The following is a 27,504-nucleotide window of genomic DNA, read 5'->3' on the forward strand; positions in this document are numbered from 1 at the left end:
GTAGCTTTATTTTGGCTTTTTATTTCCTTAAGTCATCTCGGTGTGTATGATGCCGTATTGCTGATAAAACATCTTCTCACCTCTTTTGCATTGATACACACTTTGCGGCGGCCACTTCTAAGACGCAAGATAACGATTCGTTTTCTGGACTTTATTGTCACCTTATCTGATCACCTGAAAACACATGGAAGCACACGCAACCCGCCTCTGTCCTTTTGGGGTTAATTTTTAATGTCTCTCAGGGTGAAGTGTACTGCTATTTAAACCGTGACCTCATATAATACCATCCTTTACATACAACAGCGGTGTCACTCATTTTTCATCTTTTTCTCGCCTGCTGTCTTGGTTCCATACTTTGAATGTGTATCACCGATTCTCCATCATGGCTGGATTTCTCTCATGGTTGTGGAGGTATAGGAATTATATTGTGATAGTTCTCACGCCTCTACTACTGCTGCCTCTGCCTCTTGTCGTCCCCACTTCGGTAAGAGGATGTCTGTCACATTTTGGATTAAAATACAATATATTGTTGTCATAAAAATAAAAATCCAATCATTGTTACATTCTAAACAATGTGCTAATTGTGCTGTATACGATTTCTGGTAGCTTCAGTATACAGTTAAGATTATCTCCCAAGATAACAGCTACCGTAGAGGTTTAGGTGTATGACATTATGCTCATGTTACTTATGGTGACAGTTGAACATGCATGCATCTTTCACCCTCCAGTGGTAATATAACTATTATGGAGTTTAGAAAATGGAGACATAACAGGGAACCGGTTGTAGTTGATGACTGGTTCTAAATGGTCTGAGCAGATCAAGCAGCAGGTCTGACATAAATCTGCAGTGCGCCATCTTTGAATACAAATACTATTTTTTTTTTCATTCATTCATTTTCTACCGCTTTTCCTCACAAGGGTGTTGGAGCCCATCCCAGCCGTCTCTGGGCGAGAGGCGGGGTACACCCTGGACCGGTCGCCAGCCAATCACAGGGCAAATATAGACAAACAACCATTCACACTCACATTCATACCTATGGAAAATTTGGAGTGGCCAATTAACCTAGCATGTTTTTGGAATGTGGGAGGAAACCGGAGTACCCGGAGAAAACCCACGGGGAGAACATACAAACTCCACACAGAGATGGCCGAGGGTGGAATTGAACCCTGGTCTCCTAGCTGTGAGGTCTGCGCGCTAACCAAATTACCTTTATTAACCTAATTAAAAATGACAGCTTCCTCATGTGACTCGTGTAATTTCAGTGATTTTCTTCCACGTGGTTGTTTATCCTCGGGATCAGGTGTTGGTCATGTTTTATTGCTGTATTGAATGATGTAATATTTATTAGCGGTGGTATGAACTAGCAAGATTAAAACGTGACAAGATGATAATCAATTAATCACACATCCTTGCCTCCATACGGGCAGGAATAGGGTTCACTTGGGATTAGTTTCAGGACTGCGGTGTGTATGTTCCACAAAACAACGACATGAACGGAGTGAGACCTTTTGTCAGTCGTATTTAGTCGTTTTGTCTCGGTGGGTGGAGGTAGGGCTGCTAGCATACACACAGAGCGAATCCAACGTGATGTAGTAGAAATTAAATTAGTAAGTTAGAATATATTGTTGGGCTGCACGGTGTTCTAGTGGTTAGCGTGAAGGTCACGCAGCTAGGAGATCTGAGTTCGATTCCACCAGTTTTTTTTTTAGTTTTTTTTTTACAATAACTATGGGACCTGGTGTTGCCATCAGAGAATTGATGAAAAGTTTGCATGTTCTCCTCGTGCATGCGTGGGTTTTTTTCCGGGTACTCCGGTTTCCTCCCACATTCCAAAAACATGCTAGGTTAATTAGCGACTCCAAATTGTCCATAGGTATGAATGTGAGTGTGAATGGTTGTTTGTCTATATGTGCCCTGTGATTGGCTGGCAACCAGTTCAGGGTGTACAGCGTCTCTCACCCGAAGATAGCTGGGATAGGCTCCAGCACCCCTGCAATTTTTGTTGTACTGTAAACCCAATCTCATGTATCGTCTACTGAAGTGACTGTTTCAAGGCACCCCTAGTGTTGATGTTATCGTTATCGTTATCATTACAGGAGGCAAAATGTGGCTTTGTGATCATCTTGATGGCACTGTACTGGTGTACAGAGTGCATCCCTCTGGCCGCTACGTCCCTGCTGCCAGTCATTCTCTTCCCCATGATGAAGATCATGGAATCAGATGAGGTATTTCTACTTCTAAATAGTCTAACCCTTGCGTCCAAGAATCCATAGTTTGGTAACACTGTGTTCCCTCTGACCCAGGTGTGTATCCAGTACTTAAAGGACTCCAACATGCTCTTCATTGGTGGTTTGCTGGTAGCCATCGCTGTGGAGCACTGGAATCTGCACAAAAGGATCGCCCTCCAGGTTCTGCTTCTTGTCGGGGTGAAACCTTCGCTGTAAGACCAGTCGTCCTAAAGTACAGTGGAAGTACGGTACAGTTTCACCTGCAGCCACGAATTGGTTTTTCCAGCCTGATGATCGGCTTCATGGGCACCACGGCTTTCCTGTCCATGTGGATCAGTAACACAGCCTCCACGGCCATGATGCTGCCCATCGCCAACGCCGTGCTGCAGCAGCTCAACGATTCTGAGGCGAACGCCGAAGAGAGAGCTCAGGAATTCAATGCCAAGGATGGCCTGGAGAACCAGGGATTTGAGATGCATCCCCGTTATGAATGCAAGGAACTCCAACTAAAGGGCGGCACCGTCAACACGGGTGAGCGTCACACTAAGTTTACTAAAGAAAGTACTTGTCATCGGTCAGTAATACTCTTCTTTTTTGGTGTCTTTTTAGATGTAGTCGACATGGATGAGGCAGAAAACGATGTTTCTAGTAGGTTTTTTATTTCGTTTTGGAATTATGGCCTGGAGGCAGGCATCGGTAGAGATTGTTTTTCTTCAATTATTAGCATTACAGATGTCTGAAAATATTATTATCATCCAATATTTGTACTGTTTTTTAATGTATAGTATACTCCACACAACAAGCTAGGTAGCTCAGCATGTCCATGATCTGGAATTTTTTCAACAAAATCACGAAGAGTAACGTACCTGCACCAAAATCATACTTTGCACTTTGTTCTTACAGATGTTTGTGCCACATGGAAACATGCATTACTGTATTGAATTATTCATTCTTTAACTGTAACTGTTTAAATGTAACAAGAGACAGCATGTCCACCATTGATGGAAAGATGCAGATTTTTTTATTTATTTTTAAGAACTTTTCCTCTGACTCTCCACTGTCTTCCTCCAGAGGGTGGTGCGAGTATCCCAGAGACAATGGACCAGCGTAGAATCAAGAGGGAGCAGAGGTACATGAACCTGACCAAAGGCATGAGTCTGAGTGTGTGTTACGCCGCAAGCATCGGAGGCACAGCCACTCTCACCGGAACCACACCCAATGTCATCCTGAAGGGCCAGATTGATAAGTACGTGTTTGCATAATGCAATATGCAAATTCTCCACATCTCCTCTGTTGCTTTTTATTGTGTTCCTCTTTGTTGCAACTTCTCAAAATTCTGAGAAGTATGTTCATTTCCTTTTGGGGGAATTACTGCATCAATCCAGCATGGCATGGAAGCGATCAGACACTTAAGTTTACAATATTACAGTCAATATTCCGGTTTCTGAAACATTCAGAATAATCCGTTTACAGAGTTATTCCTGTATACATGGTAATTAGAAACAATCGGGATATCTTGATCAAAACAGTGACACACAGAGAACGTCCAGACGCAGTGCATTTGATTTCCGCTTCTTCTTCCTGTATACAAAAACACCAGCAAGGCATACAATGAACAACCTGCCACCATGTTTTCAATTTCAATACTTCAATACTTTAATTCATTATCCTAGATTCCTTTCTAATGGAACATTCATTCATTCATTTTCTACCGCTTATCCTCACGAAGGTCTTCTTCGCGCAAGAGGCGGGTTACACCCTGTACTGGTGGCCAGCCAATCACAGGGCACATATAGACAAACAACCATTCACACTCACATTCATTCCTATGGACAATTTGGAGTCGCCAATTAACCTAGCATGTTTTTGGAATGTGGGAGGAAACCGGAGTACCCGGAGAAAACCCACGCATGCACGAGGAGAACATGCAAACTCCACACAGGGTGGAATTGAACTCGGGTCTCCAAGCTGTGGGGCCTGGGTGCTAACCACTTTTTCCACCTTGCAGCCCAGAATATGATCATATTGGGTTTTTTCCAAAAGGGTTATTGGTGTGCAACCGGGTTATTGCTAATATTCCAGTTATGATAGGGTTATTTGACTGCATGATTTTCATAATATTCAAATTTTCTGAGACACTGCATTTTGGGTTTTCCCAAAAGCCACAATCATCAAAAAAATGTGTAATGAATGTGTATAATATATGGGTTTCACATTGTGAAATGAGTGAAATGATATTCTATGTGTATACGTATACTGTATGTTATGTACTCTCAACTGTTATTTCCTGTATTCATCCACAGACTATATCCAGATAATGGTGGCATCATCAATTTTGCCAGCTGGTTTGGCTTTGCATTCCCCAACATGATTCTCATGCTAGCATTAGCTTGGCTTTGGCTGCAGCTGATGTTTTTGGGCCTGAAGTAAGCCACCACCTCGTCGTCTTTCATAAGCCGTGTGACCGTTGCAAAGTCATTCATTGTCACCGTACCGTCCTCTTCCAGCTTCAGACAATCATTTGGATGTGGAACTAAAAGTGCAGGTGACAAAGAGGCCTACCAGGTAATCAAAGATGAGTACAAAAAGTTGGGCAAGATGAGCTTCGCTGAGGCCAGTGTGCTGGTTATCTTCACGCTGCTGGTTCTTCTGTGGTTTACCAGGGAGCCTGGCTTCATACCAGGCTGGGCCACTGTTCTCTTCAACCAAACCACAATGTGAGTAGGATTGGAAATAATGTCTTCATGGGATACTTCACAGCACTTAGTGGAAGTGCTTGCTAGTTTTATAGGGTCAAAAATCCACCTGCCAATCTTCAAAAACAGAACCTTAGAGGCAGGGCTGTCCAAAGTCTGAACCTGGACCCATTAGCATACGACAAAAAACCCGTTTATGATCGTAATAGTTTTTAACATTATTAGAGCCCTGTAGACATGAACTAACACCCCTATAGTCGCCTTTACAGACATAGAAAGAGTAAATAAGCCATTTAGGATCGACCCTGATATGTGAATTTCTTCAAAATGTTGTAGGTAGAAAATAGGAAACCTGTTTATGACCTCATAAATATAGTTTTCAACATTATTAGAGCCCTGTAGACATGAACTAACACCCCTATAGTCGCCTTTAAGATTAAGATATGCCTTTATTCGTCCCTCAGTGGGGAAATTTACAGACATAGTAAGAGAAAATAAGCCATTTAGGAGCGACCCTGATAAGTGAATTTCTGCCAAATTTGGTTAGTAGAACACAGGAAACCTATTTATGACATCATAAATACAGTTTTTAACATTAAAGCTCTCTAGACATGAACTAACACCCCTATAGTCACCTTTACAGACATGGTAAGAGTAAATAAGCCATTTAAGACCGACCCTGATGAGTGAATTTCTTCAAAATGTTGCAGGTAGAACATAGGAAAGCTGGTTATGACCTCGTAAATATAGTTTTTAACATTATTAGAGCCCTCTAGACATGAACTAACACCCCTATAGTCACGTTTACAGACATAAAAAGAGTAAATCAGACATTTAAGACATCTAATTAACTTTTAATTAATTAAGACTTCTGCATGTGTGTGTTGCTATAAACAAGTGGGTGGTGGACAGGAAGTGACAAGAGTTCAGAGTTCAGTTTCAGCTTGCCGTGGGTTACGGTGGCAAACAGTAGCCCCCTGCGTATCATTCCCAATGCCTCTGAATGCCGTATATATTGTACAATGTGTATTTTAGTTCATTTAGCTATTATTGTGCTTGAAAAAAACAAATATATGTTATGTAAATATGTAAAGTTTGTTGACTAGACTAATAATGGGGCATATTTCCTCCCCTTTTTTTACTCATCAGGTACGTGACAGATGGCACCGTGGCCGTGTTATTGTCATCACTGTTCTTCTGCATCCCCTCCAAACTTCCCAGATGGGGCAGCAGATCTGATGACGGTATGCTAACCATGTTATCTAATGTATGTAATATATATATATTTTTTGTGTGATTAATCTGTTAAATGAGTTAATCCTGGTTCATCATTCTGGTGAGGGACATTTCCAGCAGGTTTGGTCACGTGAAAGATGTGTGGAGTTTTACAGTCATCGTCTTTCCTCATCTTCAGTGAATGATAACACATAAAGATATCGCCACTAACTTTTACTGCCCGTTAGAAGACATTTAGCTGATTCCGTGTTTTCAAATAACCCTTATCGGATCTCCTTCCTGACTCGTAGCCTGATATCTTCAAGGTCAAGTTTAGACAACCCGTACACGCCGCTCCTTTACACGAAATGGCTTCTACTGTATATGAATGAATAAATCAGGGCTTCGCCACATCAGATGGAGCGTTAATGGAAAAAATAGAAAAATACAAGCACATGTGATGTTCCAACGCTAGCTGATCTTTTACTAGTTTATGACTTTTTATGAACTATGCATGTTATTTAGATATATTTATCTAAGATATTTTATATGATCTCTGTGTAAAAATAGAGGGGCTCGATGAAGCTCCATCGCCACTGCTAACCTGGGATATCGTCCATGAAAAGATGCCTTGGGGCATCATCTTGCTCCTGGGAGGAGGCTTCGCTTTGGCCCACGGCAGCGAGGTAATGGAAGCCGGATAAGATCTGAACGTACGATCATTCTGTCTACATATGTTTGGGCTCACTCGTGTTTTCTTCTCATTGGCTAAAGGTGTCTGGACTATCCAAATGGTTGGGGGAGAGTCTCATCCCGCTGCAGAGCATCCCCCCCTTTGCCATCTCCATTGTGCTGTGTCTGCTGGTGGCCATGTTCACTGAATGTTCCAGCAACACTGCCACCGCCACTCTGTTTCTACCAATACTCGGCGCCATGGTGAGAGCCAATACTCATAGTATATAAATTCATATTTTATTTACCTCAACATTTTATTCATGTTTAGTGAAGCCAGTATTTAACATCAACTCCTTGTCTGTATGCTTTCTAGGCCACAGCCATTAAGATCCATCCTCTGTACGTGATGTTCCCCTGCGCCATCGCCACCTCCCTGGCTTTCATGCTGCCCGTAGCAACACCCCCCAATGCTATTGCTTTCTCCTACGGCAACCTTAAAGTCATGGACATGGTGAGACCTTACACAACATTGTCTAACTGTGTGTGTGTATTGACAAGCACACACTGCTTTGCATGGAACGTAGAGGTGGAACGATCAAATGCTAAAAACAAGGCCAGGATCACCGATACAGATGGTGACACCAATACCGATTGGAGAACAATATATAAATACAAATGAAAGAACATTTACGATATGTGAACAACACAAAAACGAAAGAGAACTTAAAAACATCTATATCATCACGGTAGTATTGATCCAATAATGATAATCGGTATTGGGATTGATCCATCCAATCTCTTGTGGAAGGATCCGGAATCCAATTTTGGAGATAAGCAGCTTATATTAATCCTACGTCTGATAATATCATATTATGTATTTTTATACACAAATTGTTCTGAATAGGGCTGCACGTTGGACGAATGGTTAGCGTGCAGGCCACATAGCTAGGAGACCGAGTTTAATTCCACCCTCGGCCATCTCTGTGTGGAGTTTGCATGTTCTCTCCGTGCATGCGTGGGTTTTCTCCGGGTACTCCGGTTTCCTCCCACATTCCAAAAACATGCTAGGTTAATTAGCGACTCCAAATTGTCCATAGGTATGATTGTGAGTGTGAATGGTTGTTTGTCTATATGTGCCCTGTGGTTGGCTGGCCACCAGTCCAGGGTGTACCCCGCCTCTCGCTCGAAGACAGCTGGGATAGGCTCCAGCACCCCCCAAAAATGAATGAATGAATGAATGAAGGACTGTCCTGAATAGTTGAGTATAATAATAATAATAATAGTATAATAAGTATAGTATAATAATAATCCAGTATTCAACACGCTTTCCCCATTCAGCTTCATTGTTTGTTTTCAGGCCAAGGCTGGATTTATCCTCAACTTGCTTGGAGTCGTCACCATCAACATTGGTATTAACACATGGGGCGTGGCCATGTTCCAGCTCAACACATTCCCCAGTTGGGCAAATGTTACGAAAAATCCTTAAATACGACCACGGAGAACAAAACCACACCAGCGAATAGATGATCGATGTGTGATCAATAGAACTTATTGAAGACAGCGGCCACTCAAAGCCAAATGGACATGCTGGCCTGTCAACACTGAAGCTCCGTTTTCAAACGTTTTTCACTCAAATGAGCTCAATTCATTGGATCTGCAGGTCATAACTTGATGCTACTAAAGTCTTAAATTAAATGTAAGTAGAGTATTCCGACCACACGTTGATGCAACCTTCCCGAGCTCCTCCTGCACAACCTCATGAGATCCAATACGGTAGGAACAGTTTTACCAAAAATATGATTGACCAGTATGTTTATTATTGTGCTTTCTGTGTTGGGACCCTGCACTGTCATGCTAACAGGTGTTATATTTGCTTAGTTTTCATGTGAGGGTCGTAATGTTAGAAACACTTTTTGCAAACCGATAATGTTTTTCCTCTCAAGGCCGACACCCATATGATAACTGATAACTTATTTATAGCTTTTCGTTTGACTTATTTATCGCTCGCATTTTTTAAAAAAGTCGATTTAACTGTAATTTCTGCACACCTGGAAGTAAGAAAGTCAAAGGTGGATTAGATCAACTTTACCAGTAGATTTGTCCTACTTAACTATGACATGAACCAAATACAAAAGTAATAATGTTTCTAGAAATGGGTGTTTTTTTTATTTTTATCACATTTTTTCAAAATTAATAAATGATTTTACAGTAGACTGTGGTCCATTATTAGTCCAAGCTTATTAAAATACAAGGGATATGTAGCATTCTGGCCACTAGGTGGCAGTAATGGCATTACCTGACATCACATTACCTTAACACCACATAAAGTCGTGATGTTAGCCATGGCACGTCCAACACGACAGAGTGGAAAAAAGTGCTCCTCCCATCTTGTGTGGAAGTGGTAAGTGTTAGGCTTAAGTTGACAAGAATGAAATTTGATGGTAGCTCGCCAACTAGCGGCTGTCTCAAGTCCCTGCTGCAAAAGAGTTACGCAGCATGATGTAAACAATTTAGAAATGTGTCTATAGGGATGTTATTTCATGTCTGCAGGGCTCTAATGATGTTAAAAACACAGTTAGAAAGTCATAAAAAGGTTTTCTGTGTCTATTTATCAACACTGAATCCTGTATTACGGGAATTCATTTATTGCGGTCAGGTCTGGAACCAATTAACCGCTATAAACGAGGGACGGCTGTAGTTCGAAGTCCTTATCCAGACAGCAAGGTGGCTGATAGGGAAAATAAGCCCCGAACGATCAATGCCATGATTGTTTATATATAATGAGCATAAAGGAGCGCTTGATTTGCTCACATTAGCCCAGCAACACCAACACAATATGGGTAATCTCGCCTAATTGGGGAGTTATTGGAGCTACTTTTAATATTATTTATTGGAATGACATCATCATTTCTCTTACAATACAGTAGAGTATTATGTTTATTATTGTTGGTGATTATGGGATGTCTAATAATGTCAAATGGCGTATTTAGAATGTTTTCAACATGTTTTTGATGCTTGTAAGTACAAAAATATTGATTCATATATCTCGGTCGGAAGCAATTAACAGTGATAAACGAGGGTTTACTGTATGTATGTTCCATAATCTACGGAGGCCCTCAACTTGACTGTATGGGACAATATACACAATTGCTATTTTGAGGAATGTGGTCCTGACTAAGTTGATTGTAACATTTTTTTGTTTGCATGTCTGTTATGTTTCCAAAACAATAAATATTTGTTGTAAGAGAGGAATCCTCACACGTATGAATTCTGGCTGAGCTCAAAAACCAAACCTGGAACCTGAGGATTATGATCAAGAGTTTTCGGACTGGTTTAAAAAGAGCCATTGGTCAGTTTGTAAATCTCTTCAGAGAGGTCAATATGGGAGACAAACTGATTGGATGGGAATTAGGTATGGAATATAGTGATTGGGATCATTTCATTGACATCCTTGGCAATGGAGCTGCTACATGCAAGGGGGGGGTGGGGTTCAAATATCATACAGGGGTCAAAATGAGAATATAGTTCTGAAATTGAAAGAGCTTTGATTCATCTTGGAGGTCATTCTCCTTCTGGTGATGACTGAGTGACATCAGTGATGCAATGGAAGTGTGTTATTTGAGGTAAGACCACATCTTTTCCATCATTTTCTCTTGTGTAATTTTTGACCTGTATAACTCGAAGTAAATAAGAATTTGTCAATGAAATCTATTATATATATATCTATCTGACGTGGTGACTATGAGAAGAACACCATACCGTCATTTGAGTAGACAGCTGTGTCTTTATCATCAAGTACATACCCTTAGGACAGGAAAGTAATTGAAAAATTCTTATAAGCCCGATTCTCCCTCAGCCAAAAAGACAAGTATACACTATCTGGCCTGGGGGGGTGATGGGGGGGGGTACTGTGAATACTTTCATGAAAAGACACCCAGACATGTTTGTGATGACATAAAATATAGAGTTCCATTTCTAAGTCTAAATTGTACTCATCATCAGCATCATCAAACATTGTTATTCAATTGTTCCATAATTGTAAGCATCAGTCAGGGTTTTGCAAGTCTCGAATCAAGTCTGAAGTATAAAACGTCCAAGACAAGACAAGACAGGTCCAGGTTGACATTTTCAAGTCCAAGTTCAAAGCACCGTTTAATGTCTAAAATGGCATTTTTAACAATTTATCAGGCTGATCGGCAATCATTTGACACCACTAAAAAGCCAACCGTTCCTGTCTGGACCTGCCTCCTCCTTGGATCTCACACCAAGCTGTCCTACCTAGTGTTTGAGCATGAATTGGTGAAGCCTGCTGACCAACCTGTTGACCAGTTGCCATCAATTGGATGCCGTGAGAATAGGTGCAGAATCTGGAAGCTCTAGAAAGCTTTCTGGTCCACAATCAATACAGGAGCCGAAAATCAGCATAATAAACAAAAGCAAGTAAAGTATATATTAGGAAATACAAGTATAAAGATGACTAATTAAAAACTGATTAAAATCTGTCTTTAGAAGGTTGTAACCAGACTCTGTGTTCTATGAAAATATTCAATTTATTGATAAGGTATCCTACTTTGCAAAATAATTATGCAAAATTATATGCAAAATAATTATAAATGATAAATGGATGGATTATCTTTGATGTGGACTTCCTGTACAATTATTTTCATGTCATTTTTTGCCCCCCCCCCCCCGGAAAATGCAACAATATGGAGAGCATACAAGCATATTAAAGAGTCAAATTAATACATGTTGACTACTAAAAATGTGTACATGTTGGTAGGTCTACGTTGAAATGAACGCCTTGCCTTTCACCCCCCCCACCTCAAATTAAAATGAACGCCTTTCACCCCCCCACTCAGGAAAATGCAACAACATCGTGAGCATACAAGCATATTAAAAGAGTCAAATTAGTACATGTTGAGTACTAGAAATGTGTACATGTTGGTAGGTCTGCATTGAAAATGAACGCCTATCACCCCCCCCGCCCCCAACTATTCGAGATGCACTGGAGAGATCAAACTCAATAGTGTTTTTCTTCTTTCTCAAAGCGCTTGCACTGTTTACAACTATCTTTGGCCCCATGGCGGGTTATTTAGAGTATAAAAGGCACGGACAGTTAGTCAGCAATGCATAGAAAGCTTTGTTTGGGGTCTCATCCAGTTTCACAGAACAATGCAGTAAAACTAGTTTGTTACATGCAATGCCGTACAATAACCAAGAAAGTGTATGAAAACCGAGGGTGAAAACCGAATCTTACAAAACCTCGATTTCACTATATTATCTCTCATTCAAATCCTTTGCCTTTTTTTTGCCCATAAACTCCTCTTGCGAATATTTAAATAACATATCAAAAAACACATGCATGAAAACAAAGACACCCTGTAGCAACATTTTTTGCAAAATCTTTAAAGACTTGTGAAATGGGGCAATTATTATTAATATGTGAACGCTGTATGAACACAATGACACTTTCACTGACATTTCCCACATTACACCCCGTCTTGAAATATTTGGCAGAAAATAGCCACGGGCAGGAGACTTCCCTCAATAACACAAGCGTTTATTCAACGTGTCATTAAATCCTTTAGTCTCTCTTAAGTCGTTCTGCCGAGGGCACGGTGTGTTCGAGGTCGATTATTTGTGTGGGAGTACAATGGAACTCCTAAAGTCATATTGGGAAACTAATACTAAGAAGTCCAACTGCATATTTGCATACTCCCAGCGTAGATATTCAACTGTCTTTGGCCCAAAATAGATGCACATTGACATAAATTCTATGTAATTACTGACAAAACTAGAAAGTATAGATGATCTTTGACTGGTGTTTTTGCAGTAGGACCCAAAAACCAACAAAGCGCCCATTGGCTGCGTGTGATCCTACTGTTCCGTGTATCTTATATCCTATTCAACACAATGATGGAAGCCTCGCCAGTGTGTGCACTATTACATCCATCAGAACCTGTCGCAGCAGGTTGTATTCTCTTCTTATTCTCTATCTCATTCCTGTCTTTGCTTGGACGAGTGCCACAGTCACACACACACACACACACACACACACACACACATACACACACACACACGGAATGAGGATGATATTCCGTGCAGTCAAATCTGAAACCGGCCCATCAACTGCTTCAATTCACATTTGGAGAAATCTGAACACAGAAGCGCACGTCTAAGAAGGAGAAACTGATTCAAGGATGTGTTGAGGTTTGAAACCGTAAAGCCAGAAAAAAGGGTCACTGAGTTCATATTTTGGGTGAGTTTCCGATTGGAATTGTGCTTTGTGACGCTCTTTCGGGCATGTCGTGATTGTGTGATCACCTTATGTGCTGTTGAGTGTTTACTTACCAGTATCAGCGGTGCTCGAGCACGCCTTCTCTTTACTTGCCCTTTAATGATCACTCATTCTAATACTTCTACTTTGTTATTGTCCGTAATTTGAATAATTACACTGAATGCTTAATAACCTTTTGAAAGTGTTTAATCATTATCATTTAATTATTACTTTAATAATAATAGTGAGACACAGGGTAGCATCCGTGTCACCAAATATGGCCGAAAGCTGTGGTCTTCTCATGTCAAATTGACTAGACACCAAATAACTGACTTTCTCTGCTTCTGCAAAAAAAAAAAGGTAAACAAAATAATTAAAAGTACAATTTTTCCTTAACTATGCAGTACCATCTTGTTGTCATAATCACTGAACACTTTGATTTATATCAATGTATTAAACCCAAAACAACAACATATTCATATGTATGGTACCCCTTTTATAGAGGACTATCCAAAAATGATCTCATCATTTTACATCATCATTATGACTCAGGTTTTCTTAATAGTATTTTTTAAATTAATTTACTATATTAAAATACAAAAAAATATTATAATGTGTTTTATAATTATTTATTTTATTTAATCTTATTTTATAACAATACTATTTACAATACTACAAATGAATTATTCATTCATTCTTGGCTGGCGACCAAGACCTATTGTCCGAAGTTAGCTGGGATAGGCTCCAGCATTGTATCGCTACCCTACTGAGGACAAGAAAATGTAAAAAAAATGAATTATTTTATTATAATGAAAAAAATCATATTAAGAAATAATGGAACTATTCCACTGATGTCATTTTCATTTAAAAAACTGTTGTAAATAAAATAATAATGAGCTAATGTGTAAAACTTTTGGATTCAAAAAGGTGTGCAAAAATAAATATTTTTTGTTATTATATATTTTTTATTTGTATTATGACACAAATAATAAAAAATAAAATATACAAAAGTCTTACAAAATTATTTTGTATTATTTTGATATTATTTTTAATCAATAATTCTCATTATTATAGTTATTAAACTACATCATGTTACTTCATGCATACTTGTTACCATACCATATAATTTTCTTTCATTACACATAATAACTTATTCATTATTGTCATTATCTGAGGAGTTCCCAACTACAGACTTATTGTGATGCAAATGGTTTAAGTTCAACTCCACATACTGTACCGTTCCTTTCCCTATAAAGATTCCGTTTCATGTAAAGCTGATTCTTTTCCAAGAGGAGGGGTATTAATATGAAATTAATGTTAATATGAATTGTGCAGTAAACTAATGGAATTCTACAAAGGGTGGGATTACAGACTGTTAAAATGCACCCCAGTGTTTTGTTCTCCTATCAACCAAACCTCAACAGACCAACTTTCAGTCTGAGTTAAAAGGCTTTTCGCGGAATAGAGCAGGGGTCTCAAACACGCGTCCCGTGGGCACTAGTTTGAGGCCCCCGCCTTGATATGAAAGTTTAATGTTAGTGCGGCCCACGTAAGTTTGATATGGATGCTGTATGGTATCATGTACCCAGAAATAATTATTACGTTTGATTCATGTTCATGTTAAAGGTTAAATAACTGGTAATAATTATCCTCCCTATCCATGTGGAAGTGGTAAGTTTTTGGCTATTTAAGTTTAAAGGAAATAACTTGAAGGCTACCGTTTAGGTCGCTAGCTTTCTAGTTTGGGAGTTAGCATGTGTCTCAAGACCCTGCAGTTGCGCAATATGTTGTAAATAAAAAGTATAAATGTGACTATAGTCGTGTTTTGTCATGTCTACAGGGCTCTAATAATGCTTTGTTCATTTTAATCTGAAAAAAATAATTTGTCTACCCACCAACTATATGTGGTTTCTTAAGTTTTTATTATTTGCCGTTTTATTATTATTATTATATTTATTTATTACTGATTGATTTTCTTTATTCTTGATTTGTTTATTTATTTTTCATCTTATTTTGTGTAGAAAAATAAAAACAGTGGAATGTTTTATCAGAGCTTTTCAAAGCGAAGTTTTTTTTAATTTTTTTGTTTTTAATAAATGAGTTTTGTTTGTGTTTTTTTTGGAAAACCTGATGCGACCCAGCGTCACCCAGACCCGAGCTCCAGTGGCCCCCAAGTAAATTGAGTTTGAGACCCCTGGAATAGAGTCAAGATGTGCCTTGCTGATAGGCTCCTACCCAAATACGACGGACTGCTGTCACCAAGAATAATAGACACTTGAAGTATTAATTATAGGGTGTGCACACACCAGCTTATTGTGCTTTTCCTATGTGTGTCTCCACTATATGAGTCCTGTGATTGACTGGCAAGCAGCCCAGGGTGGAGTCGGTGATGCTCCGAGTCAGCTGAGGCTGACTCTGGATCAGTATTAAATCTGTCAGCGTTATTAGTTCAACGCTATGTTTATTATTTTAGTTTCACTTTTCTTTCTTTCTCCGCTTGAACTTTGACCTCTTGCTGCAATGAGAACAGAAAGCGCTTTCATTGTGCCTGCCTCAGCATTATTTGGCATCACATGATGGTTTGTTGCCACTTTTAATGGGCTTGCTTCGTGTGAGGGGTGAGGTTACCTGGATGGACCACGTGTCTCCAGTCTGGGATCAGATAACACGTCCGTCCACTTTTTACTCCACGCTAAGCCCCACCTGTACAACTTCAGTTACCGGCAGTGAAAAGAACACCCGCTCCCACTAAATGCATATTATATACACATTCTGGAACATGTACCCAATGCCTTCTCCACGCCTGGCTGCATTTCATGACGAGAAATGCTTTGTCAAAACACACGGATGGTTGTGTCACCTCTTATCATTCCCGGTTTAACACACCGATAGCAAGATAAGCAAACCGTGGCTTTAAAGTTGATGCAATGCCAATGTTTTTATTTCAGGAGCAGCGCCTGGTGCAGAATGTCAGACTCTCCGTCCTTTTCACCCAGAGAGTGTAAAGCATCCACCCTCCAGGCCAAATCACTCACATGTGAGCCCCTTGGGACTTCCACCCGACATAAGGTGGAAGAATCACAGGTACTGAGGATGATTGGTTTGTTGGATTCTGACATGATTTTTCCCTGAGAAAACAAAGGAAACATTTCTCCGGTTTCCTCCCACATTCCAAAAACATGCTAGGTTAATTGGCGACTCCAAATTGTCCATAGGTATGAATGTGAGTGTGAATGGTTGTTTGTCTATATGTGCCCTGTGATTGGCTGGCCACCAGTCCAGGGTGTACCCCGCCTCTCGCCCGAAGACAGCTGGGATAGGCTCCAATTAACCTAGCATGTTTTTGGAATGTGGGAGGAAACCGGAGTACCCGGAGAAAACCCACACATGCACGGGGAGGACAACTCCACACAAAGATGGCCGAGGGTGGAATTGAACCCTGGTCTCTTAGCTGTGAGGTCTACGCGCTAACCACTCGTACGCCGTGCCACCCTCTCAAAATATTAACAATTTTTAATTATAGATAACAATTATAGTTTTAAATGCAGAAAACAGGCTGCACGGAGGTCGAGTGGTTAGCACACAGACCTCACACCCAGGGTTCAATTCCACGCTCGGCCATCTCTGTGTGGAGTTTGCATGTTCTCCCCGTGCATGTGTGGGTTTTCTCCGGGTACTCCGGTTTCCTCCCACATTCCAAAAACATGCTAGGTTAATTAGCGACTCCAAATTGTCCATAGGTATGAATGTGAGTGTGAATGGTTGTTTGTCTATATGTGCCCTGTGATTGGCTGGCCACCAGTCCAGGGTGACAGTTGGGATAGGCTCCAACACCCCCGCGACCCTTGTGAAGATAAGCGGTAGAAAATGAATGAATGAATGCAGGAAACAATGCTATAACAAAACTATAAATGATCAATGACATTGATAAACATCATTTGTACCTTTATTGAAGACTTGTTCCTCACCTTCTTTACTAAATTTATGGCACTCACAACATTTTTTTTTTTTGGCCCCATGGCGGGTTATTTAGCACGCAATAGAATAAATGTATGGACAGTGAGTCAGCACTGGAATACGTTTGTTTTGCTCAATATTGTAGGAGAATAGAGACCATTTGGGCGAAAACTTTTGTCGACTATCAAGGTTTGGGTGTATGCTGTCCTGGGAGTCCGGTTCTTCTCAAGAAAGTGTTGCAAAAAATAAACAAAAACAAAGAGAAAGTGAAACATGAACAGATAATCCTTCTGTCAACATGTGTTTTGATGCTTGACCGGAGTTTTAAACCTCAACTTTGGAGGAGTTTAGCTTTCATATTTCTTATATAATTGCAATTCTAATTGAAGTACTGAAGTACTGCATGTCCACAGATAAAAGACGGCAGTGATATCTGCTTCACCCTGCAATCCAGAACCACCTTCAGCTCAAGGACCAGCACCAGGACCGTCCCCGTAAACAGGAGGCACAGCGTGGACGGGACCCTCACTTCAGTTTCAGGACACGGCCTGGTTGAAGCCTCTCGTTTCCACCCGTATCAACGACGCTTCAGCGAGGCAGCGGCGGCAAACCCAGTTTGTCTTCAACATGCCTCGTCTCCCTTCAGCGGCCTGTTCGAGGCGTGCGGGACTCAAACATGCTGTCTTCCGAACAGCTCGAGCAGCGACGTGTCAACGCCGTGGGAACAATGCGACGGCAATCAGGTGACTAAAGTTTTATCTCTCTTTACGAGGATGTTGCAAGAGGCGGGGTACACCCTGGACTGGTTGCCAGCCAATCACAGGGCACATATAGACAAACAACCATTCACACTCACATTCATACCTATGGACAATTTGGAGTCGCTAATTAACCTAGCATGTTTTTGGAATGTGGGAGGAAACCGGAGTACCTGGAGAAAAGTAAACCCACGCATGCACGGGGAGAACATGCAAACTCCACACAGAGATGGCCGAGGGTGGAATCCTCGTGAGGATAAGCGGTAGAAAATGAATGAATGAATAAAGTGACATCACCAACTACTGGCCCAGCATGCGTTTTCATTCTTCATCTACCGAGTTATGACGCATCAAGTAATTTCCATCGACAGAAAACTGCAATCCAAGGCTGCACAGTGGCTTTAGTGTGATGGTACCACACATTGTGGCTTTGGATGCTTGCAAAATAAACATTCAATACAGGTTCCAAATGTATTGCACAGAAGTAGTGACATTTCCTTGATATTTCCAAAGTATTCCTACCCAGACCGACCAGCCGCCCCCGCTGAGAGTCCTTGTTCCCCATCCCTGGGCGGTCGATCCTTCACTTCAGTCCATGAGGTTAGATACCAGCTTCCAGGTGGAAGAAGCTCACACAAACAAAGTGATGGATATCAGTGGTTCATACTGTATGTTTTGTGCAGGTGACATCTAGGTTGTACACACCTGAGGAGCATCCAAACAGGCCAGTCCATTCTCTTCAGAGCTTCTCCTCTCATGTTCATCAGAGGATCCCCTCACAGAGCCTCTTTCCCAAGCCCATTTACTCATACAGGTGACACACATGCACTTTCTCCATACATCAAGCATAATACTGTATGGAGGAGCTATTTAGTAGTATGTTCCTTGGTTTATAATATCTGTTCATTTATTATCCATCTATCTATCTATCCATCCATCCATCCATCCATCCATCCTTCCATCCATTCATCCATCCATCCATCCATCCATCCTTCCTTCCTTCCTTCCATCCATCCATCCATCCATCCATCCACCCATCCACCCATCCACCCATCCACCCATCCACTCAACCACCCATCCACCCATCCTTCCATCCTTCCATCCACCCATCCTTCCATCCTTCCATCCACCCATCCACCCATCCACCCTTCCACCCATCCACCCATCCACCCATCCACCCAACCACCCATCCACCCATCCACCCATCCACCCATCCTTCCATCCTTCCATCCACCCATCCACCCTTCCACCCTTCCACCCATCCACCCAACCACCCATCCACCCATCCACCCATCCACCCATCCACCCATCCATCCATCCATCCATCCATCCACCCATCCACCCATCCATCCATCCACCCATTCATCCATTCATCCTTCCACCCATCCACCCATCCACCCAACCACCCATCCACCCATCCTTCCATCCTTCCATCCATCCATCCATCCTTCCATCCACCCATCCACCCATCCACCCATCCACCCATCCACCCACCCACCCATCCACCCACCCACCCAACCACCCAACCACCCATCCATCCACCCATCCACCCACCCACCCACCCACCCATCCATCCATCCATCCATCCATCCATCCATCCATCCATCCATCCATCTATCCATCTATCGATCTATCTATCTATCTATCTATCTATCTATCTATCTATCTATCTATCTATCTATCTATCTATCTATCTATCTATCTATCTATCTATCTATCTATCTATCTATCTATCTATCTATCTATCTATCTATCTATCTATCTATCTATCTATCTATCTATCTATCTATCTATCTATCTATCTATCTATCTATCTATCTATCTATCTATCTATCTATCTATCTATCTATCTATCTATCTATCTATCTATCTATCTATCTATCTATCTATCTATCTATCTATCTATCTATCTATCTATCTATCTATCTATCTATCTATCTATCTATCTATCTATCTATCTATCTATCTATCTATCTATCTATCTATCTATCTATCTATCTATCTATCTATCTATCTATCTATCTATCTATCTATCTATCTATCTATCTATCTATCTATCTATCTATCTATCTATCTATCTATCTATCTATCTATCTATCTATCTATCTATCTATCTATCTATCTATCTATCTATCTATCTATCTATCTATCTATCTATCTATCTATCTATCTATCTATCTTTGGGGTTAATTAGTAGTTTATTTTGGGTTTATTCCATTGGATAACACCCTACCACGCTGGGCACCTGCAATCTATTTATGTAGGCAGTGCTCTCAGGACCAGCATGCACCGGGGCAGGCCTATGGTTTTTGTACCACAGCAAGAGAGGCAACAGGAGACTTTGTTCTCTTTTTGTTTGCTTGCTTGGTAATAAAAAGAAATAAGAAGAAACGGAACAAGGTTGTATAGAGAATTACTTTGCCTGCGTACAAAACACAACCTGTGGTGCCTTCAGTGACCTTTTGATTATAGTTTAAGATAGCCACAAATAGCCACTACACTGTATGTTCCCTACAATATGCAATATGATTTTACATTCTTTGATACAACACAGTAAGATGCAATCATATTTGATTTTGTTTACATCATGCTAGGTTAGCCTGGAGGATAACTGGCAGAGCTCCAGTCTTTATTTTAAGACGTGTAGCAAAGGCCGCTTTTTTTTTCTTCTCCAAGCTATCTTTGTGAAGTGGTGGAAACACACATCTTTTCCATGAGGAATCTTATGAAAACTTCAAATGAAACCTTTCCTTTTTTTCCTGCAGCATTCTCATCTTCATGGCCCTAAAGAATAGCAAAACAGGAAGTCTGCCTGTCAGTCAGATCTACAGCTTCATGACTGAAAACTTCCCCTATTTTAAGGTACAACACGTACACACGACACCATTGCTTCTCAAGTCGTGGCGCGGTGACCCGTCAGGGGCGGGTGAGGGGCAGGGTGGACTTTCAATATCATTGTAGACATGCCAACATGTACAGTATGAGGTTGTCGTACTCGGCGTGCTATTTGATGCTTCAATACGCTTTACTGCTTTGCTTTTTGTTGCATTTTGCTGCTTTCAGTATCAGTTCAGTCTGTACAGTACGGATGAATAAATACATACCACTTTCTCAATAGTATTTGTTTTTAGACATAGACTTTCTTTATTGTCATTGCACAATAACACAGCAGTGAAATTGCCAACGAAATGTCGCTGCCTGGCCCCCGTGTAATAATAAATAATAAATAATAAATAATAAATAATAAATAATAAATAATAAATAATAAATAATAAATAATAAATAATAAATAATAAATAATAAATAATAAATAATAAATAATAAATAATGAGGACAATAAATAGATGACATCAAATATGAACAATGTACAGCGTAAACAGTAATTTGTACAAATAATTTAAATTATTATTCTACTATATTTATTTATTTATTTAACAGCAGTGAAATTGCCAACGAAATGTCGTTGCCTGGCTCCCGTGTAATAATAAATAATAAATAATAAATAATAAATAATAAATAATAAATAATAAATAATAAATAATAAATAATAAATAATAAATAATAAATAATAAATAATAAATAATAAATAATAAATAATAAATAATAAATAATAAATAATAAATAATAAATAATAAATAATAAATAATAAATAATAAATAATAAATAAGGGGGCTTATTTGGCATTGAGCAGTCTGATGGGCAAAAATTGCCAATTGAACGAGAAGTAGCTGTGTCATAAATAATGAGATAATAGTGCCCACTGATGATTGACAGCCTGTAAGGTATTAAGGCTTTGGTAATTATGACTAAATAGGATGACTTGTTAATCTAGATCTTAATTAGAAGCATAAAATAGTGTGTGTGTTAAATATATGTCCTGGCCCCCCACGAGTCAAAATTTTACCCACCCCTGAGCAAGATGATGGGATGATTATAAGACTTTATATAAGCATTACCCAACACGTGAATTCTACTGTTCTTATTTGATTAGCTAATGTTTTTCTGCAGGATACGGGTTTAGCCAGGCTTTCTTGCAGTTTAAAGATCATCTGCCGCCTCCATGTTCCACATGACACTAATCATTTGTGCTGTAATGATGATGCATGACTCATTGGAGAGATTTAGGCAGTGATATTTCACGGTTGAAAGACAGACTCGGGACGTTGGGTAAGGTTGTTTTGGGAGGCTTTAATAAAGGTTGTTTGTGTGTTGGATAAGTGGGTTGTTGCAGGGCTCGGTTAAAAACAACATACGGCCTTTTCCGGAAGTTATGAGAGTTTCTGACTTTTTAAAAAGCCTGTTGCAGATTGAGAACTCATTTCAGTTTCAGACATGGAAAGAGCTCAAAGATTTACTGCGAACTTTGCATCTTAAATGGCCGTGTTCCAAATAGCTGCAGGCCCAGAAAATGAGAAAGCTCAGTAACAGGTTGTCGGGTGTATTCTTCATGTCTGGGAGTTTTAGCACATACGTTGAAATACTTAATATCAGTTCAGTTCAGGCCAGTGGACACCTGCAACTGCATACTATAGATATGTACTCGACAGTATATATCTATAGTAGTCTTGGCAGACGATGACATGTTTTCATATTTCCTGCAGGGAAAAGAGTTCCAATTAAAATAGTTGCATGTGCTTCATAATCATTCTGAAGTTAATAAGGAGCATAAATCTTTTAAGATGAAACATGACATGCACCGATCTAAAATCCGTGACTATGGTTTGAACCTAATAACTTTGATAATGTGATTGTTAAATTATTATGATTCTAAGCAGCATTTTGCGCATTGTTTGCAAATGTCAGCCTGAGGCAGGCGAGAAAAAAAGACTAAGTGATCTAAGACTGTAACTCGTTGCTGCAATAATTGACATAAGCCATTTACCTGTTCGTTCCTGCTGGTGTAATGGTATAGCTGCTGCCCTTTAAGAGAGAGAGTGCAGGTTTAATCCCAAGCCTCAGGAGAGAAAAAAAAGACTAAGTGATCTAAGACTGCACTCGCTGCTGCAATAATTGGTTTAAGCCATTTACCTGTCCGTTCCTGCTGGTGTAATGGTACAGCTGCTGCCCTTTAAGAAAGAGAGTGCAGGTTTAATCCCTAACATAGCTTTTAATGTCATTCATTCATTCATTCATTTTCTACCGCTTTTCCTCACAAGGGTCGCAGGGGGTGCTGGAGCCTACCCCAGCTGGAGTGGACTGGTCACCAGCCAATCACAGGGCACATATAGTCAAAAAACCATTCACACTCACATTCATACCTATGGACAATTTGGAGTAGCCAATTAACCTAGCATGTTTTTGGAATGTGGGAGGAAACCGGAGTACCCGGAGAAAACCCACGCATGCAAACTCCACACAGAGATGGGCGAGGGTGGAATTGAACCGCGCTCTAACCACTCGCCCGCCATGCAGCCCTTTTAATGTCAGTTTAGGGCCCCAGCTTGGCCAGGGGCGACCATGTCAGGGTGACAATCATTCCCACACATTCCCACTATAAGTCAATTATGGTTCTCCCCATTTTTCCAGACAGCCCCTGATGGATGGAAGAACTCGGTGCGACACAACCTCTCCTTGAACAAGTGTTTTGAGAAGGTGGAGAGCAAAAATGGCAGCTCCTCCCGAAAAGGTTGTTTGTGGGCTCTCAATCCCACAAAAGTGGAAAAGATGCAGGAGGAACTCCACAAGTGGCGCCGTAAAGATCCCATCACTGTTCGCAGGAGCATGGCAAGACCAGGTGACTTCTAGAAACATTTGAAAAACTCATATGCTAGGACTACGTTAAAAAGCCATAGCATTTCAGTATGTGGAATCAAACTATGAAATGGATTGAGTAAGGAACTCAAACAATGCACAACGATGAGCCAATTCAAGAAACAATACAAGCAGTTGATGTTTGCTAAATACAAGGATGAAGAGTCTTGAACCAGTCATGATGTGCTATATATATCACTATATTGACACTTACTATGGTACCCATTATGTCATTGGATGGTCATATCACCTCGTACTTTGTACTCGTACTCGTATGTGATAAAAAATTAAATAAAAGTAAAATAAAGTAAAAAAAACTTTACATTTTTTTTTTATGTTTTAAAAAAAAAAATTATATTCGGAAAGCAGGAAGTGAACAAATGTAACAGAGGATATGATTTAATAAGCTATAAGCTTTAATAAGCTATACATACATGCATATATATATATATATATATATATATATATGTGTCACTAAATTTACAGTTACTATGGTACTCATTATGTCATTGTATAGTCATATCATCTCGTACTTTGGTACGTGACAAAAAAATTAATAATGCAAAGTTAATATTTTATTATATTAGGAAAGCAGGAAGTGAACAAATGTAACAGTTACTGATTGTAAAAGTACCAGATGGAGGGGTAAGATTTAATAAGCTTTGCTTCTTCCTACTCCTTTTGGACATGTGGAACTGTGAACTGATTATGGGATGCATTCAATTGTAATCTGATGCATGTTCAAATGAAATAAACCATTACCATTACCATTACCATTACCATTACCATTACCATTACCATTACCATTACCATTACCATTTTGACAGGTAAGAAAAGAACACAAATCCAATCATGCTATCTTTTCTGCAGAGGACCTCGATCGTCTTCTTGGAGAGAGGCCCAACAAGTTGCGATCAATGCCATCCTACACCAGATCTGCAGATGTTTATGGCACCAAAGCAACACAGGAGCAACCACACAGCGCACCCAGTCGCCGTCCACAGTATTCACAGACTTATTATCCACCTTCACAGCCCTTCCTCTCCTTGCATCAACCCCACGGTCAACAATCCACAGATGACCAACCAAACTCTAATTCAAGTGGGAAGCTTCCACTAGCCTACAGCGCCGCCCCACAGGCCGAGTTCAGTGTGGGTCTAAAGAGCCTGCATGACTTGTTGTTAGACGGAGATGCCACTTATGATGTGGATGTGCTCAACCCCAGTCTGACTGACCTGCAGTTGCAAGGTAGGCGCTGGCAAGCTATGTACTTCCATATCTACCATAAGTACAGTATATACTATGTACTGTACACACAGTATCTACTATCTACCATAAGTACAGTATATGCTATGTACTGTAGACACAGCATCTACCATAAGTACAGTATATGCGATGTACTGTACACACAGTATCTACTGTATGTATGATATATGACACGTTCCCCAAACCTGCAAATACCTACATTATTTATGTGTTGTTTGCAAAATACACAATTTCTGCTACCTGAGCAAATGCATGAATTTTGAATATCTGATAACAATCATTACCTTTCGTGTCCTACGCCATCACACGCGTTAATTAGCATGGGAAGCGCGTTGAACGTCTTCTGTTTGGATTTTAACACAAACTAGCTGCAAAGTAAGTATAGTTGCGGGGCCAAATTACTCCATATGAATATAAAAATGAACAAAATTTACAAAAAAATGATGTTTTAGTCAGAAGGTTAGGAGAATGTGTGATATTGATATTATGATACATATCAACAGATGTTAAATATGCCAGACATGGTAAAAAAAAAACAAAACATTCCGCATTATAGGAGATTCTACTGTATTAATCTGAATATTCTTCACTGCAGTTTATTACCGTACACTTTTGTGTTTTCAAGGTAACCTGTGGGAGGAGCTGCAAGAAGACAGTTTAACATCACAGCTGCCAACACTTCCCATGATGACAACCGTCCCATCTGTCCTGCAGGCGCCCTGTGTCTCGGCGAGCTACGTAGACGTGCCCTACTGTTAGCGCCGCTACCTCACCGGTGGCTGTGTTTGGTCATTGTATAGTGGAGTACGAGGATGCAATCAGGCTCTTCAAGTGAATCAGATTCTGAAGTTTATTTGGACTATTTGGTGCTTTTGACTTGCTGCATCGCATCCTTAACATAGAGACTTCTTCTTCTTCTTCTTCTGCTTCTTCTTCTACCGACCCTTCAGAAATGACTGTGGTTTGAATGAAACGTACATGAATCCCTCAAATCAATGTTACCTCGAGTGTGAACAACATCACAATTTCTTTTGGGGAAAAGTATATAAATATAATTTATCATCAAGACTTATGTATAGCTGGATATTGAGGGGATGTAATTTTTTATTGGCTACATTTTCTAAAGAGTTAGTAGGGGTGCGATATAATAATTTTATTTCTCCTATGTTACGCTTTTCGGCACTCTGTTTGTGTGCCAGCGGCCCTGCCTCCACTCACCGGAACAAAGAGACTCTATGACTGACAAAAGGGCTCACTCCTTTCTTGTTGTTGTTCTATGGAACTGATGAAACCCTCTCTTCCTGTTCGGAGACAGGAAATGAAAGCAGACAGTTCATTTACATTTATTGTTTGATTCATTCATTAATGTGCTGGTTAGCTCATGTATTCAAGATATTTAATGATATTATTTTACAACAAAATCACATCTGTTTATACAACCGATTAAAAATTATATTTATATTTTGAAAAGATTTAAATTGCACTTCTTTATCTGTCAAGAAATAAAAGAAATACCTTAAAGACGTTCCGATAAAGTACAGGTTTTGCCTTATTTTTCATAAATATCCTATTTTGACCCAATACTGTATTGTGGAAACTATTGCCAATCTGCACTTCTGACTTACATTTTTTTAATTAGTGACCTAAACCAAGAAAAATATCACTACTAGTGTTCCGGAAGCATTTTATTATTGTCCCAGGCCTAGTTCCCATGAACATGAATTTCTGAATGAGAAATCTTGTCATATTTTAATTTGGCAACCCCCTTATTATTAATATATATTTACTTAATCCTATGTATATTATTTTGAATTATTTGTTGTATTCTTTTCTTAGAAAATTGGCATGTGTTGTCCATTCTATCCAAAAATTAAAATAATGCCATATAAAACACTAATGGGCAATATTGATAAAATAGTATAATCAAAGCAATAATATTTAATAATAATAATTATTGAACACTGTTACCCATATTTTTCATCGGGTTTGTCTCATACAATTTCTGTTCCAAATTCAAGTAGCCACAGAGCATTGGAAACCAGGAAGTGCACCAGGAAGTGCAACCAAAAAGCAGGAAGTGGGGAAGACATACAACAACCCACACAGGTGAGCTGCTAAAAAAAGAGGAATTACAGAAAACACTTTCAAGCTTGAGGCTTAGGAAGTGAGAGCAAGTTGAAAGAAGACTGTAACATACTGAGAAATATGGTAATAACCCGAATATGTTTTTTTTTCCTCTATCGGTGATACACGTACAGAGTTTCATCAATTGTATCTACTGGGCGGCCATCTTGACTCAATTTTCACTTTACATTCATTCATTTTCTACCGCTTTTTCTCAATTAAATGTAATGAAATATAACTTTATGTTCCCTTATCACAATAGTGTTACACTATACATACACTATTTATGCATCTGAACTGAGTGAAAACTATAATAATAACTTCGATTTATTCTGAAAATCATCCGTTCGCTTTCATTGTAGCAGACGGAAACACACGAGGTATTACTGCAGTATAATAGTTCGAACAAAAGATGGCAGCACAGGCTCATTGGGTGCAGTGCAGTGCAGCTTCATCTCATTTGTCCAGCAATCAAAACACTCTTATTTAGTTGGATACTTCCAGCAACCACTGAAGTAAATGTTTGTGCAAGAGAAAGAGAATAAAAAACACAGAA

At 39.8% G+C, this 27,504-nt stretch overlaps 2 protein-coding genes and 1 long non-coding RNA gene across 3 annotated transcripts; all 3 read left to right on the forward strand.

The window, feature by feature from the left end:
• The first annotated feature begins 166 nt into the window (after positions 1–166).
• On the forward strand, positions 167–8,947 carry LOC131134640 (solute carrier family 13 member 2-like). Its single transcript, XM_078792948.1, has 13 exons — positions 167–484; positions 2,098–2,226; positions 2,305–2,441; positions 2,516–2,760; positions 2,839–2,877; positions 3,301–3,475; positions 4,533–4,655; positions 4,737–4,946; positions 6,075–6,169; positions 6,711–6,826; positions 6,915–7,076; positions 7,189–7,326; positions 8,173–8,947. The coding sequence occupies exons 1-13, from the start codon at positions 383–385 to the stop codon at positions 8,299–8,301; spliced, it is 1,800 nt and encodes a 599-aa protein (XP_078649074.1). The 5' UTR covers positions 167–382; the 3' UTR covers positions 8,302–8,947.
• A 3,985-nt stretch (positions 8,948–12,932) lies between these two features.
• Positions 12,933–17,743, forward strand: LOC144899634 (uncharacterized). The gene is made up of 3 exons (XR_013627925.1): positions 12,933–13,074; positions 16,041–16,176; positions 17,463–17,743. It is a non-coding gene; the product is annotated as an uncharacterized LOC144899634 (long non-coding RNA).
• A 406-nt stretch (positions 17,744–18,149) lies between these two features.
• On the forward strand, positions 18,150–26,262 carry foxn1 (forkhead box N1). The gene is made up of 7 exons (XM_078793020.1): positions 18,150–18,161; positions 18,321–18,407; positions 18,491–18,621; positions 20,573–20,669; positions 23,334–23,541; positions 24,429–24,806; positions 25,450–26,262. Exons 1-7 carry the CDS (start codon positions 18,150–18,152, stop codon positions 25,581–25,583), a joined length of 1,047 nt encoding a protein of 348 aa, XP_078649146.1. The 3' UTR covers positions 25,584–26,262.
• The last annotated feature ends 1,242 nt before the right edge of the window (positions 26,263–27,504 follow it).

This window comes from Doryrhamphus excisus, linkage group LG8 (genome assembly GCF_037039965.1).
Source record: "Doryrhamphus excisus strain RoL-2023G ecotype Guam linkage group LG8, RoL_Dexc_Guam_v1.1, whole genome shotgun sequence".
Taxonomy (NCBI): Eukaryota; Metazoa; Chordata; class Actinopteri; order Syngnathiformes; family Syngnathidae; genus Doryrhamphus; species Doryrhamphus excisus.